This window comes from Orycteropus afer, unplaced genomic scaffold (assembly GCF_000298275.1).
Source record: "Orycteropus afer afer isolate SDZICR_OR568_19922 unplaced genomic scaffold, OryAfe1.0 scaffold00142, whole genome shotgun sequence".
NCBI lineage: Eukaryota > Metazoa > Chordata > Mammalia > Tubulidentata > Orycteropodidae > Orycteropus > Orycteropus afer.
This window is the reverse complement of record NW_006921729.1, coordinates 3,439,552-3,459,720: the sequence shown is the minus strand read 5'-3', so window position 1 is coordinate 3,459,720 and position 20,169 is coordinate 3,439,552. Positions and strand designations below refer to the sequence as shown.

The following is a 20,169-nucleotide window of genomic DNA, read 5'->3' as shown; positions in this document are numbered from 1 at the left end:
TGTTTAATTTTTTAAAAAGCAGACTATAAAATTATGTACACAGTGTGCTATGTAATAAAAAAAACCACCAAAGGAAAAAGGACCAGAAAGAAACAGAAACCCATATTCTTCCTTTTTCTGGCTTTTTATTTTGTTTTCTTTTTAAGTGGTTTTCACCTGTGGCTCTGCAAGGTTTGCTTTAGAAATTTAGGTGCACATCAGGTGAGCACATGTGTTAAAGACAAACGACACTTAAGACCAAGGAACCCAGATTTTCTACCCATCATGTAACTCATAAGTACCACAAGTAGCTAATGACAATCCCATATTCCTTAATTTGACTTAAGTAGCTCCAGTCAATTCTCTTAATAACTGATTATGCAACTAGGGCCTAATCTTGGTGCAGCTGGGGGCAACTCTGCCAATGAAGGCTCAGGAAGGGCCTCAGAGGCTGTCAGAGCCATGAGGAGCCTGCAGGTGTCTAAATCCATGATGAGCTGAGCTGCTGAGGAGGGCTTAGAGAAATAAATCCCTTTGTTCCTCCAAATGGAGATGGTATGAGTGATGTTCTGGTTCTTCCTTAGAACATTCATCTGTGAAGTGCTTTGAAATCTTTTGGAAAAATAGATCCCATGGGTAAAATAGAGCAAAGAATAACAGGTGGCCCTTTATGAAGAGGCTTAAGGCTGAAGATGAAGGAGTCAAAGAATACAGGTAAGGGAGTTCAGTTTTCTCTCTATGGAGGAAAGTACCATATTCGGCTGAACTGAGGGAGTCAATGCTGTTACTGTTTTGAGTTTCCACACAAGCACTGCTGTAAGTACCATAAGAAGAAAACAGGATGTGGCCCTGTTTACAATCCAGTCCACAAATAGGTCACCTGTGCCAATAATCATAGGCTGTCACTGATTGCAATCCAGTGTTGAAAAGGATTCTGAGCTTACGCTTGGGTTCAATGATAAAGAGTTCCATGAGCTGTTCGTCATTTCTGTTACAGGCAAGACAGGGAGAGTGGTGGTGCACACACTGAGTAGTTGCTACCTATAACGAGGCAGATGCCACAGTTTGTTACCCTAAAGCTTTCCCAATTACCTTCTTTGTTGCTGGCTCCCTCTAGAGAGAATGAAAGAGACAGACTCTTCTCTAGCCTTTCTTACAGTGGGGATAGACTATATGACCAAACAGTAGTCTGGTGGCGGCTTTGGAAAGAATAGGTAACTATTTCTCTCCCTGATATGCAAGAAGTGTGTGAGCAGAGACTCTGCTCAAACAAACAAAAAACACCTACAAACCCAAACCACCAAACTAGTTGCCATTGGGTTGATTCTGATTCATAGTGACCCCAAGTGTTTCAGAGTAGAACTGCACTCCACAGAGTTTTCAACAACTCTAATATTTTGGAGGGAGCTCTGGTAGTATAGTGGCTAAGGCACTTGACTGCTAACCAGAAGGTTGGCAGTTCAAACCCCCTAGCCACTCCTTGGAAGGAAGTTTGGGCAATCTACTTCCGTAGTGATACTGCCTTGGAAACCCAAGGAGGGGTTGCTATGAGTCGGGTCTGACTTGAAGGCAAACAACAACAACAACAATCTTTTGGAAGTCGATCACCAGGCTTTTATTCCGAGATGTCTCTGTGTGGATTCAAACCACTAACCTTTCAGTGAGTAGCCAAGTGCTTAACTCTTTGTGCTGCCTAGGGACTCCTTCTCTACCCAAAGCCACCCCTTAATTCCTGCTTGTGAATACTGCTTATGTTGTGGGGTGACATAATGTTTGGAGCAGATATCCTATGACCATTTGGAGAACATCTATAGTTGTGCTATCCAATATGTATGCCTTTGAGTAACTGGAATATGTCTAGTGCTGTTAAGTATAAAATATACACCAATTTTCAAACACTCTATACAAAAAAAAGTAAAGCATCACATTACTACTTTTCCATACTGATTACATGTTGAAATGACCATATTTTCAATATACTGGATTAAAGAAAATATATTATTAAAATGAATTTTACCTATTTCTTTCTTTTGATTTATTTTTACTCCTTTTAAAAGATGAGATAACCAGGAAATTTTAAATTTTATCAGTGGCTCGCATTATGTTTTTATCATACATTGCTAATGTGGAGAAGAAATGCAGGGAAATTGACCCAGAGCCCAAGCATTGCTGAACCAGTGAACCAACACTGGCAGCTACCTTCAGACTTGAATACTTATATGAGAACATTTTTTAAAGTAGAGCCAAGGATTCTGATTTGTTCATTTGTTTTTAGTAACTTTTTATTGTCATTGGGTAAATTTTACAAAGCAGATTCATTTTACATTTAACAGTTCATACACATTTTGTTTTGTGACACTAATTATAATCCCCACAATGTAACAGAGCTCTCTTCCCACATCCACCACGTGGTTACCCCTTCCCTGTGTCCTTCCTGCCTATGCATTCCTGCCTTCCTAGCTTTTTCCCTGTGCAAATGCTGCTCTTTTGATCTCCCATGGTTGATTGCTCTCATGAGCGCATCTCCCTGGTGTAGGTGTTCAGCTTGTAGGCCTGTCTAGTGTTTAGCTGAAAGTAAAGCCATGGGAGTAAGTTCAATTCCAGGCCCAAAGGCTAAGTAGGGGCCATAGTCTTGGGGGTTTCACCAGTCTCTATCTGACCAGCAGTAAATTTGGTCTTTTGTTTGCTTGTTTTTGATGGCTGAAGGCATTCCTATCTGATACACCTGAAGTGGTAAAAGGGACCCAGTCCTGATAGCTGCCCTCTCCAGCTTGAATACTGGTTGATACTCAACAAACCACTTTCATCTTCATCACCTATGGAAGCATCTCAATTAGTGGGTTAAAGTAGGCAGGACAGAAGTTGCATTAATTTCACAGATGAAGAAACAGGTTCAGAGGTAAGGAGTGTTGCTCAAGGTCACATGAAAGTCACATGGTAAGGGAGAAGCACAAGAATCAGAATTACACGTCCTTGATATCAGTGCAGGTCTCTGGCCATACCTATGTGTGGGGGTGGTCTGGTCGCCTGGAAAGTATGTGTTGCTGCTTCCAAGATATGTTAGGAGACAGATCTGCAGGGTGTGTCAACATGTTTATGACAGCTTTTGTTTCAGACTATCTTTTCAAGTCTGTTTCTATAGAGATAGAGTCTCCCTCTGGGGCAGAGGGCAGTTTTGTTTGCTGTCCAGGATAATAAAGACAATGTCTCCTTTGGGGGCAAAGGTTGGGCAGGTTTGTATGCAGCTCCTTTATAAAGTTAAGATTTCCTAAGCTCAGGGTCCCTCAGTTGCGGCACAGACATACTATCTATACAATATCCACATGGTTCCACTTCACATCACTCCATGGGATTTAGGAGACCAAGGGAGAACCAATGAGGGCATGAAGCTCCTGCTGCCTGCTGTACTATAATAAAGGCCTTTGTCTCAGACCCAGGAGTCTTCTGCCAGCAACCAAGAAATGGTGCAAGCTCACTTATTAGCTTACAAGTAGGATAACTCTTAGACTCTCTACAGTTCCTGACAAGATGCATCCACCCTCAACCACAGGGCAGCATTTGCCCCAAAACAAAAGTCAGACAGCAGGAAGGGGCAGGAAAGAAGGAAGAATGGAAATGGGGAACCCAGGAAGGAAGTGGGAAGAGTGATGTTACATTGAGGGGGTTGCTACCAATGTCAAAAAACAAAATGTGTATAAATTATTGAATGGGAAACTAATTTGCTCTGTAAACTTTCACCCAAACTACAATGAAAAGTTAAAAAAAAAAAAAAAAAAGATACATCCACTCTGCTCCTGGGCTGCAGGAACCTTTTGCAAGAGTAGTGCTGTGGTGGATTCTCCTTCAGGAATAAAGAACTTCTCCCAGCTGTTGGGAGTGCTGCTGGCAGACAACCCTCAGCTGTAAGTCCCCTCTGGGGATTGCTTTGGCTGCTTCACCCTATCTTGGGTTGCCCACATACAATGACTGGTTGACATAGAGTATAAAGCCATGGCTCCCTACCCCAACTGGGTAAAATCCAGCTTCAGGATTGGCTGAAAGCTCCATTGAGATTGCCCTGCAGCTCACCTTCTCCCTTCTACAGGTGTGGATCTTAAGAGCACCCCCCCAATAAACATCCCACATCCTGACATCTCAGGATCTGCTTCCCAGGGAATCTAACCTATGACAAGTGGGGTTTGCCTTCACAGGGGCTTCTTGGCCTGAGTCACTGCACAGTTATCTTGGATCCAAGTTTGAGATCTGAGAGCTAGAAACCCAGCACATCTTGTGCTTCGGTGACAGAGTCTTTTATGGTTCCTGTAGCCCGGTGAAATGCAAGGGTCTACCCTGAGGCTCCTGGAGCAATGAAGTAACACCCAGCAATCTATCTGATGCCTGGGCTGTAAAATCAGCAATACCCGTGAATCCCAGCTAACAACCTTGTTTCTTTTGCTCAGTTTTCTTGATAATCTCAAAAAAGGAAGCTTTCCCCTTTAGTTGAGCACATGAAGTTTAACGTAGGTGACAAAGAAAATCTTACCAGTTTGAAAAAAGAACCTAGTCAGCTTTCACAATGCAAATGCTTTGACCAAATTCAGATAGTCTCTCACCTGAGCAGCTCCTGGGGTTGGGGTAGCAGCTAATCTGGGATGTGGAGCTAACTTCACAACCTCCGAAAAGGATACATCTGCTTCAGCCGCAAGGCCTAGAAGGGAAAGTTCATTTCATGTCACTGAACACTCCAAAGGAAGATGTAAACAGTAACCAGGCACAAAGGATTTCATTAAGGGATGAAATGCTACTAAAGCTGGATCATAGTGAAGGCTGCCCAACCTGGTAAGTTTACTAAAAATCACTGAATTATACACTTTAAATGGGTAAATTTTACATCATATAAATCATTCTTCAATAAAGTTGTTTAGAAAAAGAAAAGAAAAAAAAAAAAAAGTCCAGTTCAGTCTCTCTTTGTTGTTAGGTACTACTGAGTTGATTCTGACTCATAGTGACCCCATGTGACAGAGAAGAACTGCCCTGTAGAGTTTTCTTGGCTGTGATCTTTACAGAAGAAGATCACCAGGTCTTTCTCCCATAGAACCACTGGGTGGGACAGAACCACCAACCTTTTCACTAGCAGCTGAGTGCTTAACCATTTGTGCTACCCAGCCTCCTTAGGCCTCTCTTTAGCAGGGTCATAGTTTGTCTTGTCCTGGTCTTTCAATTTGTTCTGCCTCAAAGCCTTTTCATCGTATGGAATGTTCTTCTCTCATGTGCCTATTCCCTGCTCCTTATATAAGGTGCAGCTAAAAATATCACTTGTTCAGGAGGCCCTCCCTAACCCACCAGCCCTAAGCATCATCTGAATTTCCTCAGAGCCCTTTTCACAATTTGTGGCCACATATTTGTTTGCATGATTGTTTACAGTCCCTCCTTCACTGAATTGTAAGCTTCATAAGGCTAACGACTGTGTGTCTCTGGGTCACCACTCCAGCCCCAGTGCCTAGCACACTGCCTGGTATACAGGAGCACTTGCTATATACACACTGAGCAAATGAAGAGTAGGGCTGAAAAGAAGGAAAGGAGCCATAGGTGGGCAAGAAAAAGTGGGGAATTTCTAGGCAATTTAAGCAGTAGTATCCCTTTAATAGAGAAACCAAACGGGACCACCTGACATCACTAAGAGCGAAGGAGGGTCCCATGAAGATGTGAGGACCAGTTTTCCAACCAGAAGGTTAGAAAATACCAGTTTAGATCTGTATGGAAAGGGAATGGGATGGTGGTGGGGTGGCCATCAGATAACTGTAGTCCCATCTCCACTCAAATGTATAGACTGGCTGTGTGGGATCCACCCCTAGGACCAGCTGGTGAGAAGATATCTCCAAACAGAGTGGCTAATATGCTACTAGGTAGAGATTGGTGTGGTAGGATTTAGCCTACACTTTGGTTTTAGAGGGCAGAACAGGGCAGTACCCCAGGTTACCTTTGGCAACTAAATGGGCATAGAAAAGAAAAAATAAAAGAGAAATGTGGTGCAGCCTAGCAGTGAAGTCCTCAGAGGGTAACTCCTTTCTCAGTTCTGCAGAAGGAGTATGAAATGGATTTCAGACTTTCCATCAGCAACACTGAAGGCAACCAGAAGCAACAGAACAGTATTCTACAAAGTTCTGAGGAAAAATATTTTGAATTTACAGCTTTTATCCAACTAAATTAGCCTTCTTTGGGGGGTGAAACAAAGACTTTGTTGGATATCTATAAGGCCTCAGAAAATGATCATCTATCAAACTGCCTCTTAAAAGTTTATTTAGGTTGTATATTCTAACAGAGTATACACAGATACAGAAAAAGAGAAGGAAATTGTAGGGAGAAAAAAAGACAATTCAAAAAACTCGTAGTTAAGTGCAAATAAAAGCCAATATGATATAAAATATAATTAAAAACATAATTATCTGGAAATAAATTTCCCAAATGATCTTGATACAGGAAGTGGTGGAGGTACATGGATTGGGGATGGAGAATAAAGAAGAGGTTAATTCAGTGATTAAGAAGAGGATATGTTCACTGATTAATTTTCAATGTTGAAAAAAATACATTAAACAGATGTGTTAAGGTGTCAGGACTAACCTACTCAAAGAATGGAACCACTAGAGGGAAAGGGCAAAAACCTTGAGGTACATGGCGGCCTGAGAAGATCCCTGAACAGGTAGTGGACAGCACAAATGGATTCAAACTGGTGAAGAATGCCCCCTGTGGGCCTGTGCTGCTCCCTCATCCCCTCAGGAACTCCCCTAGACTGGAAAGACTCCTTTAACACCTCAAGTTCTAGGGAGGCAGGCACCAGAACAAAGGGCTTCCATGGAGCTGTCCAGGGTCCTGAACTCTTTGGGTCTGAAGGCTTTGCTGTCTTAACTTCCTTCTGTTGCTAAAAAGGCTGCTCCTGACTTTATCTACCTCTCCTGCCCACCACCTATGCAGACACATAACTGTGTGCCCTCAAGCATGCTCATGTCCTTTTCCAATATCCCTGTGCTGAGCCTGACTCTGACCAAGCCTCATTCCAGATAGGTCCCTGACTTCCTTTCCTACAGTAAGTGGAGAATAAAAAAAGAGAGGGTTTGGGCTTTCTGGCCTGCTGAGGAGAGAAATGAAGCTAAAACCCTCAAAAACTGGAACACCTCAGTCTTGCCCTTCCACCCTCCTCAGCCCAACCAGCATCCCAAGCCCTTATAGAGTAGCTGCCCCCCACCCATTGACCTACCATAAAATGCTTGGTATGCAGAGCCCACACAGGCTGAGCTGGCAGTGTCCATGACATACACTGGAGCAGCAAACACATCCGCGAGCACCTGAAGAGGACACACTGGTTTTTACTGTCCTGAGTCATCCCAGAAGGAACATGGACATTTTGTGGTACATTTTCCAGACTCTCCTTCCTCCTATCTTCCCAGTCCTTCCATTCCACTTTTACTGCTTTAAAAGAAGTGCACTCAGCCATGCTGCTAGTCCCCACCACTCTATCAACAATAAGGTCAGGACGTCCTGAGGGAGACTGTGAGTGAAGAGTGCTTCAGTGTTTGTTAGGTTTTGATGATGGCGGGATACAACACAATGATCTCCAGACAGATGAAAGGTAGCACCCTTTGTTACTTACAGCTCCAAACAGAGAAGGATGTCACATGGAGCCACACAGGGGGTCCTACCCAGGGAACAGGGTAATAGCAAGTTGGAGCTATAGGAGGCTTATGCACGGCAAGCGGGGGGGGGGGGGGTTTAGCCAGATTTTGAGGGCTTCCTGGAAACTGGGTATTTTGTATAATTTTGCAGACCTAAGGTAGCATAGGGAGCTCTGGTAGCATAGTGGCTAAGACACTTGCCTGCTAACCAGATGGCTGGCGGTTCAAACCCACCAGCCACTCCTCGGAAGGAAGGTTGGGCAATCCTACTTCCGTAGTGATACTGCCTCGGAAACCCAAGGAGGGGTCTCTATGAGTCGGGTTTGACTCGATGGCACATAACAACAACAACAAGGTAGCATAGTGCCTAAGGCACTTGACTGCTCACCAGAAGGCTGGTGGTTCAAACCCACCAGCCACTCCTTGGCAGGAAGGTTGGGCAATCCTACTTCTGTAGTGATACTGCCTCGGAAACCCAAGGGATCGCTATGAGTAGGGGCTGACTCGATGGCAAACAACAACAACAAAGGATCCATAATCAATATCCATGGAAGCAGCAGTCAAGAACTCAAATGACATATTGCACTGGGCAAATCTGCTATAGAAAACCTCTTTGAAGTGTTAAAAACAAAGATGTCACTTTGAGGACTACGGTGCACCTGACCAACTCACGTATTTTCAATTGCCTTATACGCATGCAAAAACTAGACAGTGAATAAGGAAGACCAAGGAAAAATTGAGGCATTTGACTTATGGTGTTGATGATGAGTATCAAATATACCACAGACTGTTAGAAGAACAAACAAATCTGTCTTGGGAAAAGTAAAGCTAGAATGCTGCTTAGAAGCAAGGATGGCAAGATTCACCCCACATACTTTGGACATGTTATCAGGAGAGACCAGCTCCTGAAAAAGGACATCATACTTGGTATGGTAGGGGGTCAGCAAAAGAGAGGAAGACCCTCAATGAGATGGACTGACACAGTGATTGCAACAATGGACTCAAATACAACGATTGTGAGGATAGTACCAGACCAGGCAGTGTTTCGTTCTGTAGTACATATGGTCGCTGATTTGGAACCTTCTTGATGACACCTAACAACAACAACAGTAAGGAAGGGGTCGTTCTGGGTGATAGGCATCTAGGGGCCTCTGGCAGTTGGGCACATGTGTTGTAGCCTAGCAGTGTTAGAGTCTGATAAGGTAAGTGTTTGGGGTATGGGCTTAGCACACTGCTCATGAAAGGGATCTCAAAACTGGGTCAAGACAGCACTTATGAAATATATTACAGAGGGCTACAGCTCTCCAGGATATTCCTGCACTGTTTTGCCATTTCATCAAAAACAAGACAGAAGACTCAGTAAGTAAATGGCACTGGCCTAGAGCTGGGGATAGTTGAATATCAGACATCAGAATATTAACAAGCTCAAACAAACTCAAACAAAAAAGAGCATGTTTTATAGAGATAAAGATAGAGTTTTCCATTTAGGGTCAAAAATTAAATTACTTAAATTTAGAATGGAAAAGAGCTGGGGGTCTTGGGTGAACAGATTTATTTTAGTACATGCCATTGATGCCCTGTGCAGGTTCCCTCTGCTGGACTGGTGTGTACCTCTTCCCCATGTGCTGTGAGCTTTGACTGCGAGTGGCTCAGAGCTGCCCCTCCTAAAGAGAACTGCCCTCTGCTGAGCACAGGCCGCCTCTCACAGGAGGTTATGCTCATGCCTCACCACTGCAGCCAGTTGGCTTTCTTGTCACAAGGTAACCCTGTGGTAATTCATGCTCCAGAGACCCCCATGGGATCAGGTCAAAGCAGACTCTAGCCAACACCATATCTTTCCTTCCTCTTCTGCTGTTGATCTTTCCTGAATCCCTCATTCTCATTCTCCTGGGAGCACTCTCTCAAATCACTTACTGAGAATTCCCATTTCAGGTTCTGCTTCTGGGGAATCTTATGTATAACAGGTATATTACAAGTCAATAGTTGATGCAAATAGCTAAGGCAGCCTCAGACTACATCCAAAAAGTTGTGGTGTTCCAGTAAGAACACAGACACAATGTGACAGCCTGAGTGTTAGATATCTGCAGGTTGATTCCATGCCTGGTCATATATTTATAGCATAATGGCAAGAACACCAGAAGGACGGTGGCAATGTCTGGCAACTGTGTTACAAGAGGAATGGTTGGGAGAATCAGAGATGTTTACATTGAAGGGGAGAAGTCTTAAGGGAGACAAGAACACTAATATGAGATGCTAGAAGGTTCACCACATGGAAGGATGGGCCCTTTCCATGTCACTCCAGAGGGCAGTGCTCATATCAGAGTACAGTTATACAGGGCAGCAGATTTCACCTGAATGTAAGACAGAACCTGGTGACAGTGTGAAATGTAAGGCAACAGAGTGTGAGCTCCCCATACCCACAGGAGTGGCAGCAGAGACAGTCCTTCCTGCCAACTCTCTGGCTCCTAGAAGTAATAGACATGGAAGGGCCACAGTACAGGGCCTGCTACTGGTACTTACCTGTAAAATGTCTCTGTTATGAGATGCTCCTCCAGTAGCCAAAATCTTTGTCTTAGGCACTGCAAGGAAAAAAGGATAAAAATGAATTGCAGTGGCTGTTCCCCCAAGGCAGAAAGGGCTATTTTCCAGAGCTGTTTAGCCATAGAAGGCTTGTGGTAGGCTAATACTTCCTGTTTATCACACAGATTGGGGGAGAGATCTAAAGCTTGCTTCTGACCATGCAGGTCTATCACATATTATCTGCTTGTGAGGCTGTTGCAGGGGATTGCCCCATCCACATCTGTCTTTTTTTTTTTTTAATAATAAGTCTCTCAACAAACCAGGAATAGAATAGAACTCTTTAAATTGATAATTGCCATATCATATCAAAACTTAAAATAGACACTATTCTTCATTTAGAAGCATTCTCTTTAATGCTGGTGTTATGGATTGATGGGTGTCCTCCAAAATGATAAGCTAAAGCCCTAATTCACAGTTGCTGTGAATGTGACTTTGTTTGGAAACAGTCTTTGAATATATTTACATGAAATCATACTGCAGTAGTGAGTCCTAATCCCATCTGAGTAATAATGATAATAATAATAAACCTACTGCCATCAAGTCAATTCTGACTTATAGCAACCCTACAGGTCAGAGTATAACTGCCCCCATATGGTTTCCATGGCTATAAATCTTTATGGAAGCAGACTGCCTCATCTTTCTCCTGTGGAGCAGCTGGTGGGTTCAAACCTTTTGGTTAGCACCCAAATGCCTTCATCATATCTGAATAGTGTCCTATAAAACAGATTAGATACAGAGAGACAGAGGAAAGACAGCTATCTGGAGATGCATCTGCATGCCAAGAAACACCTAGGGGTACCAGAAGCTGAAAGAGACAAGAAAGAATCTTCCCTAGAACCTTCAAAGAGTACATGGCCCTGCTGACTCCCTGAATTCTGGCTACTGAATTCTGATTACTCCAGAACTGTGACACAATAAATTTCTGTTGTTTAAAAGTAAGTGGGTGTAAGTCCACCCACTTTACCATACTTTGTTACAGCAGCCCTATGAAACTAAAAACAGATTTTGGTACCAGGAAGTGAGATATTGCTGTGTAAAAGCAACCTAAAAATGTGGAAGTGGCTTTGGAATTAGATAATGAGTAGAAGCTGGAAGAAGTTTAAGGTACTTGATAGTAAAAGCCTAGATTGATTTAAAGACATTGTTGGTAGAATTATGGGTATTAAAGGCAATTCTGGTAAGGGCTCAGAAAGAAGTGAGGTGAGCTATAGAGAAATTTTCTATCATCATGAACAGAATGTTGCTAAAAATGTGGATATTAAATGTGCTTCTGATGAGGCCTTAATAGGAAACAGTGAATATGTTAGTGGACACTAGAGGAAAGGCAATCCTTGTTATAAAGTAACAAAGAACTTGGCTGAATTATGTTTAAAGGTCTTGGGGAAAGCAGAACTTGAAGATTTGGAACATTCTCAGCCTGTCCATATTGTAAAAATTGAGAAAGCATGCTCTGCAGAGGACACCAACGGTGTGGCTAGATCTTCCCCTAGCACTTTCAGAAAGAACATAGCTCTGTTGGAATTTTGTTACAGCAGCCCTAGGAAAGTAATACAATTGATAAGCCAGCTGGATTCCAAGAAAGCCCCAAAGTGATCCCTATCTCCTTTTTTAATTCATGCCCTTATGTAGTCCCTTCTCTCATTCAATAGGGCTGACTCATGGAACCAATACAGAATTGTGTAAATAAACCAAACTCACTGCCTTCGAGTCGATTCTGACTCATAGAGAACCCTGTTGGGTTTCTGAGTCTGTAAATCTTTACAGAAGTAGATTGCCCCATCTTCCTTCTGCCGAGCTGCTGGAGGGTTTGAACCGCTGACCTTCTGGTCAGCAGCCAAATGCTTCAAACACTACACCACCAGAGCTCTTTATTGTGTAAATAGTGATGTGTGAATTCTATGATTAAATCATAAAAGACATGGAGGTTTCCATCTTTATCTCTCATAGATCAGTGTCTCTTAGGTGTCAGTTTACTACCAATGCCTGTTGTTGTCATTGTTGTTATGTGCCATCGAGTCAGACCCGACTCATAGCGACCCCTCCTTGGGTTTCCGAGGCAGTATCACTATGGAAATAGATTGCCCAACCTTCCTTCTGAGGAGTGGCTGTTAAGAGGCAAAAAAGATGGAATAAAAAAAAAAAAAATTAACCAAAAACATTCATAGCAGCAATGCTCATGATACCAAACTGGAAACACCCAAATGTATATCACAAAAGAATGGATAAATAAATTATGGTATAATCATATAATGGAATACTATACTGTAATGAAAGTTAACAACTAAGAGCTATACTGTTGTTGTTATTTGCCACTGAGTCGGACCCAACTCATAGCAACCCCTCCTTGGGTTTCGAGGTGGTATCACTATGGAAGTAGATTGCCCAACCTTCCTTCCGAGGAGTGGCTGGTGGGTTTGAACCACCAGTCTTCTGGTTAGCAGTCAAGTGCCTTAGGCACTATGCTACCAAGGCTCCTAAGAGCTATATTAATCAACACAAATTCATAAACATAACATTTAGTTAAAGAAGCAAGTCACATAAGAACATATTCAGTGTAAGTCCATATGTTAGGAAGTTCAGAAGCTGGAAAAAATATAAAGAACCCCAGGGGAATGATAATGCAAAATCAAGATATAACTTACCCCTGGAAGGTTGAGGATGCAATTGAAGATGGGCACACAGGAAAGTTCTATGGTTCTGCTAATGCTCTATTTCTTAACCAGAGTGCTGGGTAAACAGGTGTTTGATATATCAACATGTTTTACAATTAGCTGTATGATGTGTATACTTTACTGTATATATGTATTTTTCACAATGAAAAATAGTAAATCCCAACCTAATGAAAGACATACATATACTTCAGCTTCTGGTTAAGATACAGTAAAGAAAGAACATCACTTGTGCTGTAACAATGAGAGAACAATGAATAGACAAAAATAACCATATTTTACTTAAAGCTATCAAAAAGTTGTAAATGCAAATAAGACGATGCCACGCCCACTTCAGTGTGGTCTGCGTGACATGATCACCAGCCTGAAGCAAATGCTTAAAGAAAGCCAGCTTCCTGGAGTGACGCAAGCTCTCCTGGGCTTTATTTTTATTTGCTTTTCCTTGATATTGCTAATAATTATTTTAGCCATCATTATAAATAGTTATGAGGTGACTTCTCTGGTACAATATGGATCAGGAAGTTCACCTGGAGGGGGACTTGATGTGGACGAAGAGACAAAAGAAAGATTTCCAGGAAATACGGATGTTCCATTATTTGGTACACTTAGTGAACTCCCTAAAGGAACAGAAATGACTCCAGGGGACTCCTTCAATCAATTGGAATAGAAAGAACTTTTATTGGAATTTCTCCAACCAACACAAGAATCCCCTCAGGAATTAAAGGGACGCTCCAAAAGAAGTACCACCGAGAAAAAACCTACGAGAAAAATACTTCCAACAGTAATGACTGAATTTGGACCTGTGTATGATTTGGGGAATGGGAAATTGTGGCGACCCCCGAAAGGGAGTAAGAATATGTATAAATTATCTGCTACAACTCCAGAGCTATTGCCATTTACAGGAGTATATGATGAACAAGGTAGGCGATGGATTAATCATTTAGGAAAAAGAATAATGTGGCATAAAGCTTACTTGGAATTACTTTTTTGGATGATATGAATATGATTGGGAACAAGTAGTTTTTGGTTGTAAAAAATAAGGAATGAATTTGTGCTTTGATTTGTAACCTTGCTTTGATTTTTTGCGGTTATGCCTGCTAGTTTCATGTGCACTAGATGACCTAAGATAGAGACTTGTAAGAGGAAGTAACAAGAGAATAAAAACATAGCCTTGAAGCATAATAAACACTCTCAGCTGCAGACAATCTCAAGAGTTGTCTGTCTTCTGTTAGCCATCGCCAACTCCCTATTCACTTTTCACTTTGATTCGTAGACCTCACTCCCTGGTCTGGCTGGTTCGGTCCGCGGCAGGACTAAATAAAACTAAATTACAGAATGGGATCAACCATTAAGTGCTGATTCATCCCTGTAGTATGGAAGAGGTGGGGGAGTAAGCCTCCAAAGGCAGATAAACTTTGTCAGGATAAGAAGAAACCTGTCAGACATTTAACAACCACATTTGGGTTGGTGGGGCAGACTGGAATCTGGAGGAACCCCAAATCTACAGCTAGTCTTCCCCATGCACCAATTCTCCTGTGGACATCTGCTGTGCAAGTGGTGATGTGGAAGCTGGGGGCAGGGCTGGAAAGCAGAGAGGTTTCTATAATCGCACAGTGCTTAGACCCCAAAGTCCTAATGGTAGGATGAGCCTGACCCAAACTTCAAGACACTGTAACCACTGGTAAACGAAAACTAACTAAAGCTGCAATACTACATTGACCCAACTCAAAATTAGATTTAGAAAGACCACACTCTTACCCTAGCTGCTCCAAGAAGAGCAAGCCCTTTCTACAGGTAAATATTAGCCTCTTATTTCAACTAGCGACCCCTCCTAAACTTGACTGCTAACCAGAAGGCTGGCGGTTCAAACCCACCAGCCACTCCTCGGAAGGAAGGTTTGGCAATCCTACTTCCGTAGTGATACTGCCTCGGAAACCCAAGGTGGGGTCGCTATGAGTCGGGGCCGACTCGACAGCAAATAACAACAACAACAATTTCAAGTAAATGTGAATCTACAATTATCTCAAAGTAAAAAGTTTCTGAAAGTTAAAAAATACTACCTACTTCATTTACCACTGTATTTTTAAACACAATCTCCAGCATTTAATCAAAATCATGATACTTTAAGAAGCAAGAAATGCAAGTAAAATAGTAACTAGAAGCAGACTTTCAGTTGAATTAACAGATAAGAGCTTTAAAATAATTATAATAAAAATTCAGAGGAAAAGATGGGGAAAATGTTCAAAATATGGACAACTTCAGCAGAGAAACAATAAAAGAACCAAATAGAAATTCTAGACCTGGGGGGAAAACAAACAAACAAACAGTATCTGAAATGAAGAATTTGTTACATGAGCTTAACAGCAGACGGTATACAGCAGAAGAATGGGCTAGTGAACAGGAAGAGTTCAATAGAAATTATTCAAAATGAGGCAGAGAGATAAAAAGAAAGAAAATAATAGAAAAGAGAAAACAGAGAGTCAAAAACCTATGGGACAATAATTTAACAATTTAAGTACAGAAGAGAAGAAAAGAAAAGAGGTAATGGGGAAAAAGAAATATTAAAAGAAACAAAAGCTAAGAATTTTCCAAAACTGATGAAAGACATCAACCTACATATCCAAGAAGCTCCGTGAACCACAAGCAGGATAAATAAGAAAACCCCATGTAGGGACGTCAAAATCAAACTGTTGAAAATCAAAGATAAAGAGAAAATTTTAATATCAGCCAGCAAAGAAAACTATATTTTATTCATGGAAAAACACTAAGAATGATAGCTGTCTCTCATCTGAACCATTCGAAGGCCAGAAGACAATATAATGACATCTTTGAAGTGCTAAAATAAGTGCCAACCTAGAATTCTGTAACTAAAAATAATTTTTTAACATGAAAATAAATACATTTCAGACAAATAAAAACTCTGAGACTCCACTGTCAAGACACCTACACTTGAAGAGTGGCTCAAATTCTTTCCTGAAGATCTGAGTCTCCGTCTGGTATGACTTTCCCATTAGCCTGAAAAAACTTCCTTTCTCCTTTCTTCTTGTGTAATTATGCCGCTAACAAATTCAAGAGTATAAAATTAGACTGTTGTAAGTTAAAGATTTCAATTAGAATATTATTACCAAGTAAGTATAGCTAAAAAGCCAATTGAAGAGACAAAATGAAATACTGAAAATTACTCATTAATCCAAAAGAAGGCAGGAAAGATGTAACAGAGCAAAAAATAACAGATGGAAAAGAATATAAATAGCAAAATTGGCAAATCGAATCACATCAATAATTACATTAAACTAAATGGATCTTTCCCTTCTTTTCTTTAAGAGAGATTTATTGCCCGTTTTTTTCTACCTTCCTTCCTCTATTCTTCCTCAGAAAGCCATCAGGCAGACAAAAAAAGGTAGGCAGCCTGGGGAGATAGTACCAGATTGGGGCAGGCCCAAGAAGACACAAGGATAAGGGTAAGCAGACAGGCCCAAATAGGGTCTGGAGCCTGTGTATCAGTGTGTGTGTGGTGGTCATGGTGGTGGAGGGCAGTCTGGAGGTCAGCAGAACTGAAATGAAACTGGAGACATTACACCTACTCCTCACTTATCGACTATCTTGTTAGCATACACTCCACATTTAAAATATTTTTAAAAATCTACTTAAATTATCTTAGAGCCAGGTACGGACCCATACACAGTTATACTCTGCATACATGGGGACAGCGACTAACAGCAACAACAAATTTTTTTCACTATCATTCTTAAGGAGCCCTGGTGGCAAAATGGTTAAGTATTTGGTTGTTAAGCAAAAGGTTGGTGGTTTGAACCCACCAGCTGTTCCACAGGAGAAAGATGTGGCAATCTATTCCTATAAAGATTACAGCCTTGGAAACTGTGGCAGTTCTATTCTGTCCTATAGAGTCACTATAAGTTGGAATCAATTTGATGGCAACAGGTTACCAGCACTCTAATTTAAAGTGCCATTTTTATCCTTTTTAGGTACTAACAAAACAGAATAAGATTATGACTGACCAAGAACAAAACGTGAGCCAGTCAATCTACATATATGTTCTCATATAGATCTAAGTATATGCTCTCACATATACTTTTCATATACGTCTTTGGTGAACACATACATGCATTTTGGGTGGACATTTACCTGGGAGTGACATTCCAGGTAGGTGTGGATTCAGCTTTAGTAGATGTTGCCCATAAGGTGGTTTTTTTTTTTTTTAAAAAGGTTAATGCTTATTTTTATAGTATCCTTTTACTTGGTTAGCTCTAGTAGGTAGTGCTTAAGGCATTTGACTGCCAACCAAAAGGTTGGTGGTTCAAACCCACCAGCTGTTTCACAGAAGAAAAATGAAGCATCTGCTTCTGTAAAGGTTTTACAGCCTTGGAAACACAATGGGGGTCACTATGAGTCAGAACTGACTCGATTGCAGTGAGTTTGTTTTTTGGTTTTTTACTTGGTTGGCCCAAAGATGTAAAGTATACATTATATAGAATACGTCTTGTACATAAAAGTGTCATAAGGAGGCTCTCATGGCTTCTGTTTTTTTCTACCTTCTACTGAAAACAGCTCCAGCCAGATAATGTTGCTTTACCTTTGTTCAGCTCCGTTTGGTTCCAAGGTTGTTCACTGATGCTACCTTATTTGAGAGGAACCCAGCAGAGCTGGCAAGACAAGTTTAATTCTGCTTTTAAACTTGCTAAGAGGATAAGTAACTTTATGCTATTTTGTGCAACAAACGCTTTAGAGGCTGGGAATAGTGACATAAACACATTAGTGTCTCTTGAGCCCATAAGGACCTGTCTATCCTGACCCTTTCTCTCTAACACTGCACTGTCGGGATCTACACCCTCTCCCCCACAACACCCCCTCCTGACAGTCGAGGGATCCCTCCTTCCAATCGCAGCTCCATCCCCGTCTTGCTTACCCAATTTCTAGGGAACTTTGAAGTCTTTGGAGACATTTGTTGTTGTTGTTGTTGTTATGTGCCGTCGAGTCAAACCCGACTCATAGCGACACCTCCTTGGGTTTCCGAGGCAGTATCACTACGGAAGTAGGATTGCCCAACCTTCCTTCCGAGGAGTGGCTGGTGGGTTTGAACCGCCAGCCGTCTGGTTAGCAGGCAAGTGTCTTAGCCACTATGCTACCAGAGGGTATGGGAATTTTTATAATATTCATTTTATTTGCTTTAAACTTTTTTTCAAGTACAACATGTTGTTGTTGTTATGTGCCATCGAGTCAGACCTGACTCATAGCGACACGTCCTTGGGTTTCCCAGGCAGTATCATTACAGAAGTAGACACAGCCTGACAAAATTTTACAAACTAAACATACCCATGAAACAACGTCAGCACCTGAGGCCCTCATACGCGCCCTCCTGAAAGCTATCTACTATCCTGACTTCCAACAGCAGCAAACAGTTTTATCTACTTTGGAATCTGATATTCATAGAATCCTATCATTTGTGCTTGGCTTCTTTTGCTCAGTGTTACTTTGTGAAATTCATCCATTTTGCTATGTGTTCAGGTTGGTTCTTTTCCATTTCTACATAGCATCCCAGTGTTTGAATATACCACAACGCATTTATTCTGTCTACTATTAATAGGCAATGGGTTGTTTGAAGTGTAGGGGCTATTAAGCAGAGTTTTCTCATACACATCTTTGCATATATTCTTATATTTATTTTCTCATATACATCTTTGGTAACACACATATGCGTTTCTGGTGGACATTTACCTAGAAGTGAAACTGCCAGGTAGGTATGTATTCAGCTTTAGTAGATGTTGCCCATGTTGTTGTTCTTATGTGCCGTTGAGTCAAACCTGACTCATAGCGACCCCTCCTTGGGTTTCCGAGGCAGTATCACTATGGAAGTAGGATTGCCCAACCTTCCTTCCGAGGAGTGGCTGGTGGGTTTGAACTGCCAGCCATCTGGTTAGCAGGCAAGTGTCTTAGCCACTATGCTACCAGAGCTCCCCATAAGCTTTTCAAAAAGGTTTACCTAATGCTTATTTTTATAGTATCTTTTTACTTGGTTGTTAAAAGATGTAAACCATATACTACTTAGAACATGAGTTGTCCAGGAATGTATCACAAGGAGCCCTCAAGAAAGAGGCTTCTGAGTCTTTCTATGTTCTCTAGTGACAACAGCTGCTACAGAGAGGAACAAATACATCTTAGAAACTTGGGATTCTATGGTCAGTCAGTCCAATTTCCTTGCAACCGTTCAATCCAACACCATCAGTAAAGAGGGCTGACTGACCTCCTACAGCTGCCTGTTTCACAGCTCAAGTTTTAGAAATCCCTTTCTCCCCTTAATTGTCTAAGCATAGGCCCAGTTCTACCCTCTAAACCCTTTCTCTAATGCAGTCCTCTGAATTCTGACAGAGGTACCACATGCCCCATCTTCCCTGCTCCAAGCTGAAGTATCCAGAACTGAACTAGAGATCCTGGATAGAGCGAGAGGAAAAATGTGGAACAAAATTTAAAAATACAAAAATGACCAAGATTACTAGTCAGATAGAGACTGGTGGAACCCCTAAGACTATGGCCCCGGGTTATCCATTTATGAAATGGACTCACTTCCGTGGATTGGCTCTCAGCCCAACAGTAGAAAGACCTATATGGAGAACAACTACCCCAGGGAGATGCACCCACCTATACTCTAGGGAGATTCACTCCTTAGATCAATCAGCTAAGACACCAGAGGGGCAGTATTCACACAGAGGAAAAGCCAGATAAACAGAAATGCACAGATAAGAAGGGCACAGGGAGGAGTAGACAGGGAGGAGAGGGGAGGAGAGTGTTTTTTATGGTTGGGGATAGTGATTGGGGCCGTGAAATCAAATGTGCATGAATTGTTGCATGTAAAACAAATTTGCTTTGTAAATTTGCACCCAAAGCACAATTAAAAAGAAGAAGAAGAAGAAGAAAAATGAAGTACCCAGAACTGCTCCCATAAGCAGATAGGACCTGACTAAGCTAGGAGGCCAAGGTCTAGTCATGGTTCCAGACAGACCCTTCCCACCTAGAGGGCTGCATGGCCCACATCGTCAGAGTCCAGAGCTTGGGACATTCAGTATAGTGCTTGGAGCTTGGGGTTGCAGAAAGACTTTTCTAAGTCTTAATAGATCTTGGCCAGGAGATCTGGCTACTGCGGACAAAGCAGACAAGCAGGAACAACTAGCCTCCCAGTCTATAAAACCAAACCAAACTCACTACCATGGAGTTGGATCCGACTCATAGCTACCCCTCCTTGGGTCTATGCCTGCTCATAAATGACACTTGGCTTA

General features: G+C 41.8%; 1 protein-coding gene across 1 annotated transcript in view; it reads right to left on the bottom strand.

Moving 5' to 3' along the window:
- Nucleotides 1-20,169, bottom strand: part of XYLB (xylulokinase) — a 66,854-nt gene that overhangs the window by 2,232 nt on the left and 44,453 nt on the right. The window contains exons 16-18 of the mRNA XM_007945708.1: nt 10,149-10,207; nt 7,214-7,301; nt 4,572-4,666 (exon numbers count right to left, since the gene is read on the bottom strand). Coding sequence (XP_007943899.1) covers nt 4,572-4,666; nt 7,214-7,301; nt 10,149-10,207 — 242 coding nt within the window. The remainder of the gene's footprint in view (nt 1-4,571; nt 4,667-7,213; nt 7,302-10,148; nt 10,208-20,169) is intronic.